Here is a 19,200-nt window from a genome sequence, read left to right as displayed (position 1 = left end):
CCTGAACTTCGTAAGGAACGGATCCACACGCTCCCCCTTCTACATCTGAGCAGATCTCAGCTTCTCTTCCAAGTACATCTTCTGTTGCTCGAAGATCCCAGATATAGTGTAGACAATGCATCCCACATCTCCTTAGCAATCCCTCTGCTAGCGATGTGATAAACAACATGATCCTTCACTCTATCGAGAATCATTCTTTTTTCCTTTGCCATTTCAGCTCGATACTTCTTCAACGGATCTGCATTTGCAGGCACAGCCACCACGTTGTCGACATATGTCTTGAGGGCATGCTCATCTAGAAGGAATGACATTCTAACCTTCTAGATGACATAGTTGGATGCTTTGTCCAACCTATCTTGATCCCTCAATCCACTGGTTGCCATCTCTGCCACAAATGTCGAAAATATCCTCTCTGGTTCTTACTGCTGCTGCTCAGCCAATAAGAAAACAGAGTTCTTGGCGAGAAGTCTTACTGAGGAAGAAATTCCCTCAACCGTGCTTCTTCCTTCTCTTCTGATGTCTTTCTGCCCAGCAAAACGGCCTATAGAAAAGAATGTGTCCCACCAGCTTCTCCTCATGTTGAGGCTTCAGCATTGCTCCCTCTGCCACGGCAAGATCTCAATCTGGTAGCCCTTCTTTCTGTTGACTCACTCAGAGAGAGACTGCCTTGAAATTCAGCCCTCCGACTAAGATTGTGCAAACCCTCTGGGTCTCTCTTTTGCTCAACGTTGGGTTCTCTGGCACTGTTCTTCTTTCTTCACCTGCACTAGCTCTGATACCATGTGAAAATTCGAGAATCCCACCCAAATCTACTACAACAGCACTGATTAAACTTCTCCTATTTGTTAATTTCTGAAACAAATTATTTTCTGCCTCCTATAGCAAATATGGAAGCTAACACACTGCAACCTACACCAATTAAATTATATGCCCAAAACAAGAACAGAACAATAGAGAAATATACACACAGGTGACAGTATTTTTTGGACAAATGTCCCCAGAAAAGCCCAATGCGAGAAAACCGGTGTAGCAGGTTTTATATTATTAAGCAGTAGTTTATGAATACAACTCTGGATGCCTTCTGGCAATCCAGTTACAAACAAATAAACTGGCAGAAAAACATAGTGAGATTACCTCACTCTACATGGCAAGTCTCGGCTGACCCGACAACTGAACCAACTGTCCCCAGCTATCTCTGCGTTGGCCCTACGTAGGCCCTACGTTAGCCTCAAAGGCTCTGCGTCAACTCTGCGTTGGGTCTACTTGCCTCCTGGAGCTCTGATGTCAACCCTCCCAGCTTAGACGTCAATTCCCCAGCAAATCTCATACTTCTGCAGGAAGACTGTGTTACTTCTGTGTGAGCCCTTTCGGCTCTACGTCAAGCACTGTGTGAGCCCTTCTAGCCCAGCGTCAACCCCTCCTGGGTTTGCGCTGCCTCCTCCTAGTGTCTCTTTGCCTCTCTGTTGCGTATCCTAGCCTCTAGAGAAGATACTCCAACCCAACTATCCCTGCCCCTCATTGCAAAAGCTCACTATCGAAATTCTCCCGACAACTCCTCTGCTCTCCTTCAGAAAATTCGAACTTCTGAACCCTTTGTGTGTCTTTCCAAGTGACCCTCAAGCCTCCTTAAATAATCTCCTCGTTGACATTCAACGACCTAGATTAGAAGTTAATCAATGGCTAAGATCATTTTTGCTTGATCCTCGTCTTCAAGAAGTTACACCCACAGTTTATATTAATACACTTTAATTATTTTTTTTCCTAGGTTTAGACTTAGGGTCCCTTTAAAAATAATTAATTATTTTAATAAAACAATTTCTGGGTGGAATCTCCCAAAACGTGGGTTCTTTGGAATACATGTGCCTAAGCCTCCCTGCAAAATTTAAGACTTAGAGCAAATCTGATGCTACCAAAAATAAATGTTTTAGCCTAGAACAAATAAAATAAGAAAATATTTAGGCTTTTCGAAAGATTGGCACAAGAGACAAGACTAGTGTTTTTTTTTTAATCAAGGGTTAATGAAAATTAGGAGTAAAAATATTTGGAAGAAAAGATATGAGTGTAAATTCAAAGAAACTGAGAAAGACTCGGAGAGACCTCTAAAGGACAAAGTTGTCTTTTACTTGTTAGGAACCATGGGCTCCAGGCCATAGATGCACAACAGGCAAAGCCCACTACATTGAGGTTTTCTCTGATAGTGATTTGGAGGATGATGCAAATTTGGAGGTGGGTGAAGATGATAGCGCAGTGCAAGCAAAGAGGGGTCCACCACAACCACCCCCACTAGGGGGAGCTCCTTTCGCTCTATCAGGACAGGTCCTTGCATCCCTGTGTGGGGTACCCAAGTTTTTAACTATGAGGATTAGGGACAACGTGTCTCAGTTTTAGTGGACAGCAGGCCTACCCACAATTTCATTGATACACAGATGGTCCAGAGGAGGGGTATCACAACCGAGGAGTTCGAGGGTTTCTCGGTTCTAGTGCCAGGGGGCAGAACCATGCAGTGCACACCTATGTTCCAGCCTTGACAATGACCATGGGGAACTACTCAAGTGAAAGACCACTTCTTTGTGTTGGGTGTACCGAACACCAATGTGGTGATGGGTGTTCAATGGCTCTACTCACTTGGCAGAGTCACTACTGATTGGAGGAAGATGGAGATGGAGTTCATGGGGCCAGATGGAAAACCAATTTTACTACGAGGCACGCACTCTTACCCTCCACAAACTGTTTCGACCCACAGGTTGGATTCTGATTTGAGACACAGGGACATTGAGTGGGTTGTGGAGTTGAGGATTTCAGAGGTTGCGGGTCAGCACAAGCCACTGCACCTGGATATACAGGCCATTTTGGACAGGTACCAGTGGTGTTTGAAGACATACCTCCCAGTCAACCACCTGACTGGGGATTGGAGCATACCATTGAGCTAGAGCTGGCGGTACAGGCCATGATTACTACCCCTTACAGACATCCCAAGGCATAACGGGAAGAGATGGAGAGAGTTATTCACGAGTTGTTGGCACTTGGGCACATCAGGCCTAGCTCCAACCCTTTTGCTTCATCAATTGTTTTGGTGAAGAAGAAGGATGGGTCCCAACGCATGTGCATTGACTATAGGGCCCTTAACAAAAAGACCATGAAGAACTGTTACCCAATCCCACGCATAGATGAGTTGATGGACGAGCTGGGGGGGAAAGTACTTCACCAAAATTGATTTACGTTCAGGGTACCACCAGATCAACATAACGGACCAGGATGACACCAAGACCACTTTCAAATGCCATTATGGGCACTTCGAGTTCCTGGTTATGCCTTTCGGTCTAATCAACACACCAGCCACTTTCCAGTTCTACATGAACAACGTGTTTCGTGGACAACTGCGAAAGTTTGTGTTGGCGTTCTTTGATGATATCTTGATTTACAACTTGACATGGGAGGAGCACCTGTTTGCACTTAGAGAGAGTGTTGTGTATTTTGGAGGAGCAGCAGTTCTACGTGAAACTGTCCAAGTGCGAGTTTGGTTTGACAGAGATGCTCTACCTAGGGCAAATCATTGGGGAGGACGGTGTGAAGGTCCATGAGGAGAAGATCATGGTCATCCGGGATTGGCCAAAGCCCCCGAATGTGACAGAGTTGAGGGGATTTGTGGGCATCTACACTTACTATAGGAAGTTCGTAAAGGGCTTCTCTCAGTTGGCATCTCCCCTCACTGATTTGATGAAGAAAGGGGCCTTTGAGTGGACAACTACAGCGCAGGAGGCTTTTGATCGCTTCAAACAGGTCTTGAGTAGTTGTCTTGTATTGGCACTTCCAGATTTCAACCATCCCTTTGTGTTGGAGTGTGATGCATCCAAAGAGGGTGTAGGCGCAATTTTGATGTGGGGAGGGCACCCCATAGCCTTCGAGAGTCGAAAACTACTGCCCCACGAGAGGTTGTACTCCATCTATGACAAGGAGATGCTAGTCATCATCCATGCACTAGCCAAGTTCAATAGTACTTGGTGGGGAATAGGTTTAGGGTCAAGATAGAGCACAACAGCGTCAAATTTCTCTTAGAGCAGAAGCAGTTGCAGGCGAGGCAACAGAAGTAGGTGAGCAAGCTCCAAGCATACGACTTTGACATTGAGTATGTCAAAGGGAAGCACAATGTGGTAGTAGATGCATTGTCCAGGAGACCAGCTATCCTTTCACTGATGAGCATTGTCCCGGATTGGAGGGCACAGTTACTGGTGGAGTACTCCAAGGATCGATTTGCATGTGAGGTCCTTGATGGGGCAGTGGCAGATGACCGGTACAAGCTAATGAATGAGGTGATTTACATCAGAGACCAGATTTACTTGGTGCCCAACTCCGAATTGAGGGAGGAATTTTACAGGTTGCCCATGACTCACCATTACCAAGACACCAGGGATTCACAAAGACGTATAGGGCCATCAGAGAGCATTTTGCATGGAGGGGCCGTAAGGATGACATTCTGAGGCATGTCAGGGAGTGAGACACATGCCAAATAAACAAGGGTGAGCAGTCACACCATGCAGGATTCCTACAGCCTCTTCCTATCCCTGAGGGGAAATGGGAGAGTGCGTTGATGGACTTCATTACTGGGATGTCCACAGTACAGGGCAAGGACTGCATTTACGTGGTGGTGGACCGATTGACAAAGTTTGCACATTTCTTTGCCATCTCAGCCTGGTACTCGGCCTCACACGTGGCCAAATTGTTTTTCAGGGAGGTGTTTCGGCTACATGGTCTTCCGAAGACCATTTTCAGTGACCGGAACAGCAAGTTCATGGGGGGTTTTTGGCAGGAGCTATTCTGACTGGTGGGCATTGAGCTCACTCCGAGCACTAGTTATCACCCCTAGACAAACGGGCAGATAGAGATAGTTAACAAATGGTTGGAGGGTTACTTGCGTAACTATGTGACGAGCCATCAACGAGCATGGATACAGTGGTTACACTTGGTGTTGATTTGGGGTAGCATCGGATGTGCTCTAGCCACAAAATTTGGTGGAGAGGTTGGGGCACATGAGATCTCCAATACCCAGAAAGGGTTTGGGCAGATTCTAAACAGATCAGGAGATATTAAAATAATTAATACTTTTTGGAGTCCCTAAGTCTAAAATTAGGGAAAAATAAAATATTAATGTGTATTAATATGAATTTGTGTTAGAATGGTCCAAAAGACATGGATCAAGCCAGATCTAATCTTAGCCGTTGATTAGGGACTTAATCTTGGCTGTTGAGATGTCAACAAAAAAAGTATAAGAGGAGGCTTGAGGGGCACCTGGAGAACACACTGAGGGAGACCAGTCAGTTCAATTTCTGGAGCGGGGTTTGCTGAGAAATTGAACCAGTGGTCTGGAGAGCAGTTAGGAGGCAGCAAGTATGGAACAGAGAGATGGGAGAACAGTGCAGAAGAGGCAGACGCAGAACCAGAGGAAGCCACGCAGAGACTGCGCAGAGCCAGAAGGCTTGCATCATCCATGCAGAGGCTGCAAGAGTGACACAAAAGCCCAAAGAGGATGCGCAGAGCCTCTGTAGGCTGACGCAGATGGTTTCAGGCTATAGCAGAGGTCAGTAGGGCCTACGCTGGGTTTAGGAAAGTGTTGGAAGTTTGTCTATTTGAGGGTAAGCCAGTTTGGCACCCTGTTGTACAAGAAAATTGTTGAATAATAAAATCCTCCCTTGCTGCACCGGTTTTCCCACATTGGGTTTTTCCGGGGACATTAGTCCAAAATAACTGTCAATGTGTGCATATTTTTGTTTCTGTATTACGATGTGATATCTGCAGCAGTATTTATTTTAATGTTCATTGAAGTAATTTCATGAATAACTTATGATGAAATAAGTAGGAAAAGTAAATAAGCTGCTGCAGTGATAGAATTTGCACACTTGGGAAAGTACTGCTACAACACCACGTACCACATGCCCATTGGTATGTCTCCATCCCAAGCTCTATATGGTTACAATGCATTGTCTTTTGCTGACGTGATGTTTGGAGATAACAAGGCCCCTAGGGCCAAGGATTGGATACAGGAGAGCCAATACATTTTGCAGGCTCTCAAAGACAACAAGCAGACATCACAGAAGCAGTAGAAACTTTATGCAGACAAGGGCAGAGTTGAGAGACAATTTGAGGTAGGCGATTTGGTCTTCTCAAGGCTTCAGTCGTACAAGCAATCATGACTCAAGCAAAAGGGGTCCGAGAAGCTCAAACCTCATTTTTATGGGCCATACCAAGTCATTCATAGAGTTGGGAAGGTAGCATATCAGCGAGAGCTACCCCCAGGAAGCCGGGTGCACAACATTTTTCATGTGTCTTGCCTGAAAAAGGCATTGGGGCAGCAAGTGACAGTAGCTAGAGAGTTGCCCCCTATGGATAATGAGGGGCACTTAGTTCTGGAGGCGAAAGCTATTATGGACAACCAAGAGAGGCATTTGAGGAACATGGTCATTAAGGAGTTCTTGATCAGATGGAGGAGCCTACCAGATGAGGATGCCACTTGGGAGTGGAAGTAGATACTTTAGCATTATTCACTACATTTGCTTGAGGACAAGCAACGCCTTGGTGGGGAGGACTGTGATATTTCCACTTAGCATTATTACTAAGTGAAATATCAATTTTATTCAATTTTGTCTTAATTCACGTTTGCACTTAGGAAATGTGGGTTTAGAGGCCCCACATTGATTTTTTATTAAAGCAAGCCCCCAAACATTAGAGATGGAAGGGAAATATTGAGCCACTAGTGGAGCGTGGGGGTCGTCAATGGAGAATTGCAGCCCACATGGGAAGTACGCATGCATTGGAGGAAATTCGGTGAGAGGAAATTGAGTTGCGCCCACATGAGCACGTTGGAGGCATTTTGACAAAAGGAAGGAAAGGCACTCATTTTGGCATTCATTCATCTTTGAGAAAACTTGTCTTTGACATAGCATGCTTAAGCTAAAGCCAAGTCTGCAAGTGTTGTTTAGCGCACAAGTGTTTCCGAGTGGAAATCTCAACCCTTGCTTTGGTGAACTTCAAGTGCCAACCGAAAGAGGGAGTTCCATCTATTCCAGTTCATTCCAACAGTGGGGAGTGCGAGATTTTGGAGAGGTTCAACAGCAGTAGCTAGGGACTACGCAGTCCTTGGAGGAGGTAGCCTTGGGGGTTGAGTCAAGGCAGTTTGGGGCAAAGATTTGAGGAGGAGCCCAGGGGAGTATTTGTTTGGAGATTACAACCAATTTAAGGGTTTTTTGCGGCAGAATTTATAGGTGGGTCGAATTTCCCAGCAGCAGAGCCATAGAGGGGAAAGAGGACCAAAATTCCAAGGTCAACCTTCAGCCAATTCCTTCGTGGGTTATTCTAGTTATTTAGTGGAGAGTCTGGGGTTAATTGTTGATTTTTGGGTAGCATCGAATCTGCTCTAGCTCCGAAATTTTGTGGAGGGGCTAGAACACATGATATCTCCAAGAACCAGAAATTGTTTGGCGAAATTCCACCTGAATTGTATTTTATTAAAATAATTAATATTTTTAATGGGGTCCGTAAGTCTAAACTTAGGAAAATTAAAATATTAATAAAAATATGGGTCAGAAGCTTCTAGAGACAAGGATTAAGTCTAATTTAATCTTAGTTGTTGATTAGAGACTTAATCTCAATCGTTGATTTATCAACAGGAAAAGTATAAATGGAGGCTTGGGGTCAGTTGGAGAAAACACACAGAGAGATTAAGGAAATCGATTTTTTGAGGTGAGAAGTTATCAGGAGGGAAATCGATTGGGGAGATCTTGCAGCTGAGGGGTAGTGATAGTTCGGGAATACAGACAAAGAGGTGGAGAGAAGCTTGTGGAGGCAGCACAGTAGCCAGGAGAACTGACGCTGGGCTAGTCTGGGCCCACGCAGCCTTGACGCAGAGCCAGAAGGGCCAGCGTAGAGGGAGAGAGTTGCCTTCCACGCAAATTGTCAGAATTGCAGGAATAGTCAGGGAAAAGTTGACACAGTGAGCAGTAGAGCTGACGCAGAGCCTCAGAGAGCTCCATGTAGGTCCACGCAGTTACTGCAAAGGGGCAGCGCAGTTGTACCCGGGGCCAGCCAGTTTTTGCAGTCGGATCAGCGGGATTTTGCTGGGTGAAGTGAGGTAAAACTCACTCAGGTTTCCCGCCATTGAATTTCTCTGTCACTGATTTGTCAGGAGGGCAACCAGCATTTGTATTCAAAACTTCTGCTTAATAATAGAAAACCTTCAGAGTTGTTGCACCAGTTTTCCCGCATTAGGTTTTTCTGGGGACGTTTAGTCCAAAAATAAGTGTGTCCTTTGTGTGTTTCTCTCATTTATTTTTCAGTACTTGATTTGTATATTGGTGTAGGTTGCAATGTATTTTTCTTAATATTTTCCGAACATTTCTGAAAATAACTTGTTAAATGAAGAAAACAAGTAGGTAATGCAAATCAGTTTACTGCAGTAGGATTTCTGACTTGTTACATTCAGAAATTTTCACATTAATGTCCCAAAATTTTCTAAGCACCGAAGATGGACCTAGCAACAATTCTTCACAGCCAGCAGTGTATTTTCTAGGCAGTTTAGCACAAAGCTAGGAGAGAGAAACAACACACTTGAGGGGGATTTCTCATTATTCACTTAGGCATTGCTAACTTGCCTTGAGCAAGCCCAGGTGCACACTTTACAGCACCGCATTGTACCCTCTTGATTTTATAATAAAACAGCTTAGCAACGCAATCTTTGGTGAAAATTCATGAAATGATGTATGTGTTTGATTTTCATGGTTTTTATGTCTATGTATGCTTTGTTATTTACTATAAAAATTCGATAGGAATATTACAAGTTTCACTTATGGTGTGGTTAGGATAGACTTCCAGGGTTGGAGGCAGCTAGGTCACAGGACCAGGTTTACTCCATCAACAGGCCCAGGGCTTCTGGAGGGGTTTTATGGGGTTTGGAGGACTTCGCTTGCCATATTCCATCATCAAGATCAATTCCAAATAGCTTGCTTTTCATTCCATTCCATTCTGATAGTTCCCGTAAAACGGGGTTATTATTGAGCTCAGCTCAATCAATTACGCTTAAGGTGGAGGACTACATGAAGGAACACCTTAGTGTAATAACTCGTTGGAACCAAAATGAGAAGATCTACAGGATGGGATGGTGAGAAGTGACTTTCAGTGGCCCGAGGAGGGATGGTGGCCGATTTACCATTTTTCCGAATTAAGGGGGTATTTTAATTAAAATAAAAGGAGGGAAAAAGTACCAAGTGATTAAGATACTAATAAAATAAAGGCTTCTAGAGGGGTCCATCGGATTTATAAAAGAGGAGGAGACCATTAGGAGATATCTTGGAGTTGAGCTTCTTTCTTGTGGAGAGGTTTGGAGAGTCGGGAGTTTCCAACTTCAGCAGTAGCCACAAGATGGAAACCCTCAGGTGATTCAGGAAGATTGGGTGAGTACCCATCTCTCCCTGTGGTGAATTCATCCAGAATTCACAGGAGAGCTTAGGAATTGTAGTTAAACACATTTTTTGAGGCCCAATGCAGCATTGGAGCAGATTCTTGAGGCCAACTTTTCCATCTCAGCTATATTAGTTGTATCGACACGTAAACCCCAGTTTATCTATTATAACAAAAGCTGAGATTATTTCTATTGCAGTACTCTATTTGTTACATTTTACATGGAAATGTTCCGTTAACTGAATGAAATTTTTATATGAAGCATTTTTGTTGAGTTAAATTCTAAGAATTTGTCGAAATTTTCAGTTTGGGATATAACAGTGGTATCAGAGTTGGTTTCCCTGCCAACCTGAGGGTTTCAGATTGTTTACAGTTATTTCTCAAGTTGTTAGTAGCTATGAATAGGAAGGATGAATTAACAATCATTGTGGAGTCCAAATAAATATTTGTAGGAGTATTTATAAATTAAAAAGGTTGAATCTATGGTTGGGGTTAGACACAGTGCATATGACAGAATTTTGATGATTGAGCATTGACTGTGTAGGTAGATGAACTATCGTTATGGTAATCAAGCCGCCTGTAGTAGATCAATGACAATATGGGTGCGTAAGCCTGAAATCCTGTACGGGAGGCAAGTGGTGCATGTGGATTAAAAGCGGAGCAATTCATGGTGAAATTGGTCAACACAATCAAGTCTGAGTTGAAGTCAATATCCTATTGTGAATTGGAAATTATTCGATAGGTGCGAGTCACCAGCTTGTAGAGGAGAACTTTTGGGCCGAAAACTAATTCATTACTTAATTTTTGAAGGTCCAACTGAGTGCATATAGTTACACAAGCTGATTGCGATGGAGCACCAAATGTAATCAAATGGTTATTTTGCGGACATACCCCTACAAGTTTTGTGCCAATTGGAAGCTGAGTCTTTGAACTGGGCGTGATTTTCTAAATCTAATCACCAGATTCGAGTCTTACTACTCAAGGGACGTGACTAAGCATGCATGGCGGGTGTGTACTGGGGAATCGAGATGTGATTCGCATGATCGTTGCAAAAGTTTAGTGACAACGTGTATGAGTAAGCACTTGTTCACTCTAGAGAATGTGGGTTGATCATTGTGTACATTGGTGCAATGGCATAACTACAGGGGCTTCAACAGCATCGCTTGCACGAGATTGTTGAGAGAATCAACACTAATCAATCCTTGAAATTTTGTTGGAGTCGTCTGTGTGCTAAGGAGGCCGAAAATACTTGTTCATGAACCAGAAGTTGCCTGCATTGGATTTTGTTGGTTGTTGGATCTATCAGACACTGTCTACAATCATTAAAATCATTATTGGCAAGGAAGAGCAGGGTAAGGTGCCTTGAGCGAGGACATAGTTTTTGACAATTGGCAATGGGAAGGTGCTTAAGTTTCCACTTTTTGACCCTTTTCTAAGGATATCCAAACTCAATATACAACTTGAATAGTCCGAATGTCTCGGCCATTTAATCGTTTTAATTTGCTGCATTGCGATTGGCTGGTGTTTTTGATTAATGATGACTCTGCCATGGTTTCCAACTTACTAGATTTTCAAAAGTCAATAAACTTATATGTGGGGTTACAGTGAGTTATGGAACGAATCAAAAAATTACGGCCATTATTGTCTGTGTTGAAAGCTGAAATAGTCTGTTAATTGGAACGTTCGTAAATTAATAGTGGAATTGCAGGCTATAGGAATTTTTGACCGCCTGAGAGTTAACTGTAGAACCTTGAGAGAGCGAGTGCATTGACAAGTGCGATGGTGCTCAAGTGTAGTTTGTATCCCCTGTAGCTGAGTTACTCATCGTTCAATTTTATGTCAGGGGTATTAGGGCCATAATTTTTATTCTGTGGTGGAAGTTTTAAATCTCATGCGAGGAGTGGAGCTGGTCTGCATACTATTCGTTGGTGCAATGGAGCTTAAACACTGCTTGGTCCCTGGCATGAATTGATAAATGCACGCTGTGATCTGCGTAAAGAACTTCACCACACATAGTGTGATTGAGGGGAATCGTGGGAAGCATTAGTATATTGGAGCAAATCAAAACTTACTGAGGTGGAGCGCACTGATAGAAGGGCGCCGAATTCCAATTGATTGTTGAATTAAGTGGCTGGAATCATTAGTCGATAGAGACCAAATCCTTGACAACGAGGGCTTGATCCCCGGTCAAACACGGTTCTAAAAAGTGTGATGGTTGCCTAAAGGAACACATTACTAGTATGTTGATTGGTCTTGTTAATCTAGTCACATTGAACATTCGATCTGGTGGAGTGATGAATCAAAGTGTGCACAGACATGAATTAGAGGTCGAACATAACAAGTGAGTTATGTGTTTACGTGGCCGAGTATACACCTGTAGCTTGTGATTACGCTTGATGTTGAGCAATATATAGAGGTGCAATTGGATCATTTCCATCCTAAACCAATCATTAGTATTTTGATTGTTGAAGCAGAGTTATGTGGATGATCGTGTGGTACAGAGTTATCAATGCGTGACAGCTCAAAAGTGCCAGTACTTATGAACCAAGATAAAGATACCTGTAGCATGTTGTATACTAACGATGATTTATTGCAAGAAGGCAACTCTTGAGGAATTATAACAATGCATTGATTTACTTGCCATGTATCTTGTTGTCCATTGTATTGATGGTTGTACTATTGTTGTAAGATGTTGAGTCTAAATATATGAGTTGAGTGAGTTTGTCATCTGAGAATGCCATTAGCATTTGGCAGCATAATGGCTTGTATGTGATTAAGAGGAATTTCTGCTAGATTTTAAAAGGGAGTATGTTGTTGAGTTGTATGGTGTCAAGGGTTGACACTTCTAGCCTTGTATTTGGCAATTATCTCATATTGTTGCAGTAAGATTTTGAGTGTGTTTGTTGGGGTATTAGTCCAGAATGTGTTGTATGTCACTGTAGCAGCCTTGTAATGGCATTATTATTACTAGCTCTACATTCCTATATGTAGTGTATCATCATAGTATTGAAAATGAATTGCCTTAGTCTGGGTATGTGTTAGATTACTCATGCTATGTAAACTTGAGTAAGGGTCAGAGTCTTGAGTTGCCAAGCTTATCCTTCATCATCGTATGTCCTTGTAAGATTCTGTCAGTCAAGGTCATGGATAAAACAACTTAATGCAATTGTCATTATTAAGCTAAAAATGGATGAAACCTTCATAAATACCCTTCATAACTTAGCAGCAACAAACAACAGACCCTTTTCAAGGGGGATACATGTTGTTCTTCATCAAGAACAACCAAATGATTTGCAGGAAGGAAATGAGATGAGACATAAACTCTTTACACTTGGGACAGATTTGAAATCCATGAGGGTTACAGTAAAAGCCCTTCCCAAAATGGAAGAACTTGCTTCACTCCTTTCCAAGGTGGATCAATCAGATGGGAAAATTTTGATTTGGGCTCTAAAACCAACCATGCTTGCCTTAGTATAACACAAGTACTTAGAGCACCCTGGTGAAGGGGTCAAACTTCTGGTTGCCTCTTGTCCCAGTAATATCATGGTGCTTACAGCTCCTTTACCCCCTTACAACGATGGCATTATGAGGAGAGTCTTCATATTGATGATAGAGAACTTTAAGGACTCAAGGAGTTGTTGAGGATTTGTAATGATCAACCATGCAGCAAAATGAGCTAAGGAGGATGTGATATTCCCACTTAGCATTATTCCTGCTAAGTGAAATATCAATTTTGGTAAATTTTGTCTTAATTTATGTTTGCACTTAGGAAATGTGGGTTTAAAGGCCAAGTCCCAAACATTAGAGGAGGAAGATAATATTGAGCCACTAGTGGAGCGTGGGGGACCACACATGGAGAATTGCGGCCCACATGGAGAATACACATGCCTTGGAGGGAAATTCGGTGGGAGGAAATCGAGATGGGCCCACATGAGCACGTTGGAGGCATTTTGACAAAAAGGAAGGGAGGGCACTCAATTGGTAATTCATTCATCTTTCAGAGATCTTGTCTTTGACATAGCACGCTTGAGCTTAAGCCAAGTTTGCAAGTGTTGTTTAGCACACGAGTGTTTCCGACCAAAAATCTCAACCCTTGCTTCGGTGCACTTCGAGTGCCAGCCCAAGGAGGGAGTTCTATCCTTTTCAGATTGTTCCAGTAGTGGGAGTGTGAGTTCCAGGGGAGGAGTCACTAGCAGCAGCGCAGTGACTGTGCAGTGTTTGGAGGACGCACACTTGGGAGTTGAGGAGTGAAGGGAGTTTGGGACTGGGATTTGAGGAGGAGCTCGGGAGAGTATTTGCTTGGAGATTGCAGCTATTTTTGGGGCCATTTGCAGCAGGAGTGACAAGTGGGTCGAATTTCCCAACAGCAAAGCCATAGAGGGAAAAGAGGGCCAAAATTCTAAGGTCAACCATAGCCCAATTCCTTCATGGGTTATTTTGGGTATTTGATGGAGAGGTCGGGGTTAATTTCCCAGAATTTTCTGAGCGACAAAGGAGGCCCTAGAGCACCAGAGGAGGCCCTAGCAATAGACCTTCACACCCAGCAACGTATTTCTGGGCAGTTCAGCACAGAGCCAAGAGATAGAGCAGCAACACATCTAAGGGAACTTCTTATTCTTCATTTGGGCTTAGCTAGCTTGCCTTGAGCAAGCCCAGGTGCATTCTTTTCAGCACCTCATTGCACCCTCTTCATATTCTAATAAAATGGCTCAACAACGCAGTTTTTGGTTCATATTCATGATCTAAGTCATGTGCTTAATTTTTATGGATATTTGTCTATTTATGCTTTGTTAGTCACTGTAAAAGTTCGCTAGGAATATTACAGAGGAAGGGTCCTTGCTTTATCTGCAAGGAACCTTTGGGCCCTAAACACGCATGTTTGAGTGACACCAAGGAGAGGACAGAGGCAGATTAGGAGGAGACTCTTTATGACTCTCTGGACGGGGATTCTTCTTTTATAGTTGAGTCCATGGGTTCTTATGACGATGCCATTGAGGAGCATGAGCAATCATGTGGAGTTGGAATCAACGACCCTGGTATGCATCTATGTGAGATGGAGGAGTACAATGAGAAGCAAATTGTTCCCATGAGGGAAGATGTTCAAGGAGATGAGCTCCCAGTGATGATTTAGCATGAGCAACATATATTGGAGCATGGATCAGATGATAAACAGACATATGCACAAACAACTAACAAGGTTGTAGTACTTGCAGACACTTGTCATCAGGAGGTGCTAGAGTATGACAAGATAATTTTGTAGGAGGTTGGTAGGCTGGAGGAGCATGTAATTTCCTGTCCGATGAGAGAGGATATTTCGGGGATGGTGGTGCATCCATCTTTGGGTCTACCCATTGATGATAGAAAATAGATGCAATGGTAGCCAGTAAAGTTGTAGCATTTTCAGGCAGCAACCCTCTCCAGGAGTACATAGACAGGGTTTGCAGCACTACTTGCCCACTTTTGCCCATTATAGGGAAAGGGGCAAGATCTTTTAGACAGATCTTGTTGATTGAATGGGCAAAATAACATGAGCTAAGCATGGAACTGCATCAACATAGTAGACTTGTTCCATACAAAGGTGTCCATGCATTGGGTTGGAGGGAGATCATGAGTTGGTATCCTATTGATGAAGTGTCATTCTTACTCAGGAGTGTAGTAAAGAAGGGTCCCTTAGAGATAAGGAATACTACATGCTCAAGTTAGCAACAAGATGTAGGTCGACAACTCTTTAGCATTCCATCCCAACCTCAACAGAGCGGGATTGGCATTGGTTTGTGCCAGGGGCTGGATTGGAGAGAAGTGATGAGTTGGTATTCGATTGACAGAGCAACATCTATAGTCGGAGATAAAGCACAGTTAGAGCCATGGGATAGAGATGTTGATGATCGGCCATGGTGGCATTGTGATCCAAGAGGATCTGTTGATGGAAGTACAAGTCAAAGATTAGCCTAGGACCTAGGCATTAAGGGATTTGTTCATGGTTGGGTGGCACGGAGGCATGGTATCACCCAATGGTTTGTATGGGATTCAGGTATTGGGTCTCAAGTACACTGGACTGCCAGATTGGCCGGACATACATGGATTTCTTGAGGGCAAACAATCTTGGTGCGGGAGGATTTGTGATGTAATTTTTTCTGGTTTCCCTTATGGTATGGACTTCCAGGGTTGGAGGTAGCTAGGTTACAAGAGCAGGTTTACTCCATCAACGGGCCTGGGGCTTCTAGAGGGGCTTTATGGGGTTTGGAGGAGTTCGCTTGCCATATTCCATCATCAGGATTAATTCTACACAACATGCTTTTCCTTTTGTTGCATTCCAATAATTCTCATAAAACAGGATTATTATTGAGCCTAACTCAATTAACTACGCTTAAGGTGGCATCCCGAGAGGAATACTTGATGGAACATCTTAATCTAATAGTTCTTTGAAACCAAAACAAGAAGATCTACAAATTAGGATGGTGAGAAGTGACTTTCAATGGCCTGAGGAGGGATTGTGGTCAATTTACCATTTTTCAGAATTAAAAAAAGTATTCTAATTAAAATAAAATGAGAGAAAAAGTACCAAGCGATTAAAATAATAATAAAATAAAGGCTTCTAGAGGTGTCCATCGGATCCATAAAAGAGGAGTAGACCATTTGGAGATATCTAGGAGTTGAGCTTCATTCTTTTGGCAAGGTTTGGAGAACCAAGGGTTCTCAGCTTCAGCAGTAGTCCTAGGACGGAAACCCTCTCGTGATTCAATGAGAGTGGGTGAGTACCTATCTCTCCCCTTGGTGAATTCATCCAGAATTCACAGAAGAGCTTAGCGACTGAAATTCAGTTCAGTTCAGTTTTGGAGGGCCAGTGCATTATTGGAGTAGATTCTTGAGGCCAGCTTTTCCATCTCAGTTATATTAGATGTATCAGCATGTAAACACCAGTGTATCTATTATAATAAAAGCCAAGATTATTTCTGTCTACATACTCTATTTGTTACATTTTACATGGCAATTCTCTGTTAAATGAATGAAATTTTTATATGAAGCATTTTTGCTGAGTTAAATTCCGAGAATTTGCCGAATTTTTCAGTTCGGTAAATTACAGTGAAGAGCCTCAAACAAAATGAACTACCTTTGGAAATGTGCAAGTACCAGAAAGTTAGAGTGCAACCAACCCATCCAAGAGGGTTATTCCATGTCACCAATCAAAATGTAGGTGGAAATGCAAAATTTTACGATAAGTACCCCTACTAAAAGGAAAGGTAACAATGCTGATGATGATTCTAGAGTCAAGGTTTTAGAATTGTTTCCTTTGGGGCAGCCATATTTAGAAAATGAATTTTGAGAGAATTTTCATGACCACGTGCAGCCATATCTGTACACTGATGATGTATATTTTGGGAACATGAAAAGGATATTTTTGTAGATTTATTTCAACCATCAAAGGCTGATTCATTACAGCTTTCTCATGGCAAAAGCCAAAGATAGAGAGAGTATGCATGGAAGTGGAAGGGAGATGGTTGCAATATACAAGAATGGTACATTTTTCATTGTATTATTAGCTTAAAGAGTTACATATTTGTTAAAGGGATCGAGTTTGTCCATGTCTCCTAGGATTATCATAAAATAAACATATTTAGGTGGGTGATCAAATACCACTGAACCCCCTATAAATTTATCAACAACACTATAAGAAAATTAAAGTGAAAACCGTAAATTACAATTATAAAATATAGTGTCACTAAATCCACAATAAACATAGGTACTAAACTTGCTCATGTTTAGTAGATGTTAATTGTTTTGAGAGAATTTTCATGACCACGTGCAGCCATATCTGTACACTAATGATGTAGATTTTGGGAACATGAAAAGGATATTTTTACAGATTTATTTCAACCATCAAAGGCTGATTCATTACAGCTTTCTCATGGCAAAAGCCAAAGATAGAGAGAGTATGCAAGGAAGTGGAAGGGGCAGTAGAAAAACTCCTAGACAGAGAGAGTATGCATGGAAGTGGAAGGGAGATTGTTGCAATGTACAAGAATGGTACATTTTTCATTGTATTATTAGCTTATAGAGTTACATATTTGTTAAAGGGATCGAGTTTGTCCATGTCTCCTAGGATTATCATAAAACAAACATATTTAGGTGGGTGATCAAGTGCCACCGAGCCCCCTATAAATTTATCAACAATACTATAAGAAAATTAAAGTGAAAACCGTAAATTACAATTATAATATATAGTGTACCTAAATCCACAATAAACATAGGTACTAAACTTGCTCATGTTTAGTAGACGTTAATTGTTAACTATTTCAAAATGGTAAACATGAAAGTGCATTATAATTTATAACCCTACAGTCATAAAATGTGGATACACGAAGAAACACACCCTTGCCTGAGGTATGCTCTAATATCATGATGGAATTTATGAATGCAAAACACAAACCCAAGAACTTAACAAGAAAATAATTTTATTGTTATAAATCATCATAATCCCGTAATCATTAACAAATACCAGTGAACACCAGCATCTTCCCAAGTGATGCCAAACACCCTATTAATAAGAAAAGACTATGCAAAACGTCTTGATATGAGCACACGACAACAATAAAAACATTTGCATATGAGAATACAAAAATGCAAGAGAATGATGAATGATATAAGTTGAAAGGAGGTTGCCACAATGCACACATGTGGTCCACTGTTCATTGTAACTCCTATTTATGAAGTGACAAAACTGTTGGAAAGTTATCAAGTTTCACCAATCCTCCTAGGATAAAATTAATATATAAATATTTAGGTGGGTGATCAAGTGTCACCAAGACCCCTATGAGTTTATGTACAATAAGATACGAAAATTGAAGTGAAAAATGTTGAGTGCGGTTATAATACATAGACTAACTAATTACAATAGGAACCTAGGGAGTAAGTTTCATCAGCAAATGCAAAGCATGACGATAGTAGAGAAAAGTAGTTCTTGCCAAGACCATGCAAGATTTCTACTGAGCTGAACTTTGATCTCTTCATTTTCATCATCTACTGTTTGTTACTACCCATGCAAAGTTGCAGCTCATGCTTTCCCACCAAACCGGAGATCATATGCTATTGAATGTGGCGAAGGATTTGTGCCATTTCTTATAAAGATAATTATGAGATGGATGAGGCTTGGGGAAAAACGAGAAAATAGGAGGGTACTTGAGTAACTTTGATAGGATATAATCACTAATCCATGGCTATAGAAGCCAAGTCATTAGTTTGCAGAACATAAATAGCTTTGTTGTTTCCTGCATCCTTCAACAGAGAAAGATAAAAACAAAAAAACAAATTTGCGTCTTTCACTTCCCATCTAATGTGTTGAGGAATGAGAGTCATTTGAAGGAAAGAATGTCAAGGAAACAATATGTATTATAAAATAAAATGTCACCAAATATATTCAACAGATTCAAAGTGATTTATTCACACCTTCCATGCTGCTACAACAGAAACGTCTATCATCAATATATTCTGCATCCAGGCCCATCATCCATGAACCCACAGATATGTCCTCGTGTGCATATGTGTTTAAGGAGGCACTACAAAAGAGTAAGCCCAGCACATAACACGTTAACAATCTTAGATCAACCAAACAAATAACTGACACTTTACCAGTTTCAGTAATGCATCAACCCCTAGAATTCACTAGCTACTATACAATGCACAATAACGTTTATGTATTTACATTTGGTAACAAATATTCTCTTAGTTTTGACTGATAACTTTTCCTACTATAAT

General features: G+C 41.8%; 1 protein-coding gene across 4 annotated transcripts in view; it reads right to left on the bottom strand.

The window, feature by feature from the left end:
* LOC149153413 (hydroxyproline O-galactosyltransferase HPGT3-like) overlaps window positions 1–19,200 on the bottom strand; it is a 248,362-nt gene that overhangs the window by 60,199 nt on the left and 168,963 nt on the right. For all 4 annotated transcript variants that reach the window (XM_089439496.1, XM_089439497.1, XM_089439495.1 and 1 more), the window contains one exon: window positions 18,892–19,001. In XM_089439496.1, coding sequence (XP_089295622.1) covers window positions 18,892–19,001 — 110 coding nt within the window. The remainder of the gene's footprint in view (window positions 1–18,891; window positions 19,002–19,200) is intronic.

The sequence above is a fragment of the Pinus tabuliformis genome, chromosome 9, assembly GCF_031772625.1.
Source record: "Pinus tabuliformis cultivar Carrire ecotype Pingquan chromosome 9, CPIR1, whole genome shotgun sequence".
Classification (NCBI taxonomy): domain Eukaryota; kingdom Viridiplantae; phylum Streptophyta; class Pinopsida; order Pinales; family Pinaceae; genus Pinus; species Pinus tabuliformis.
This window is presented reverse-complemented; position numbering and strand designations above follow the sequence as displayed.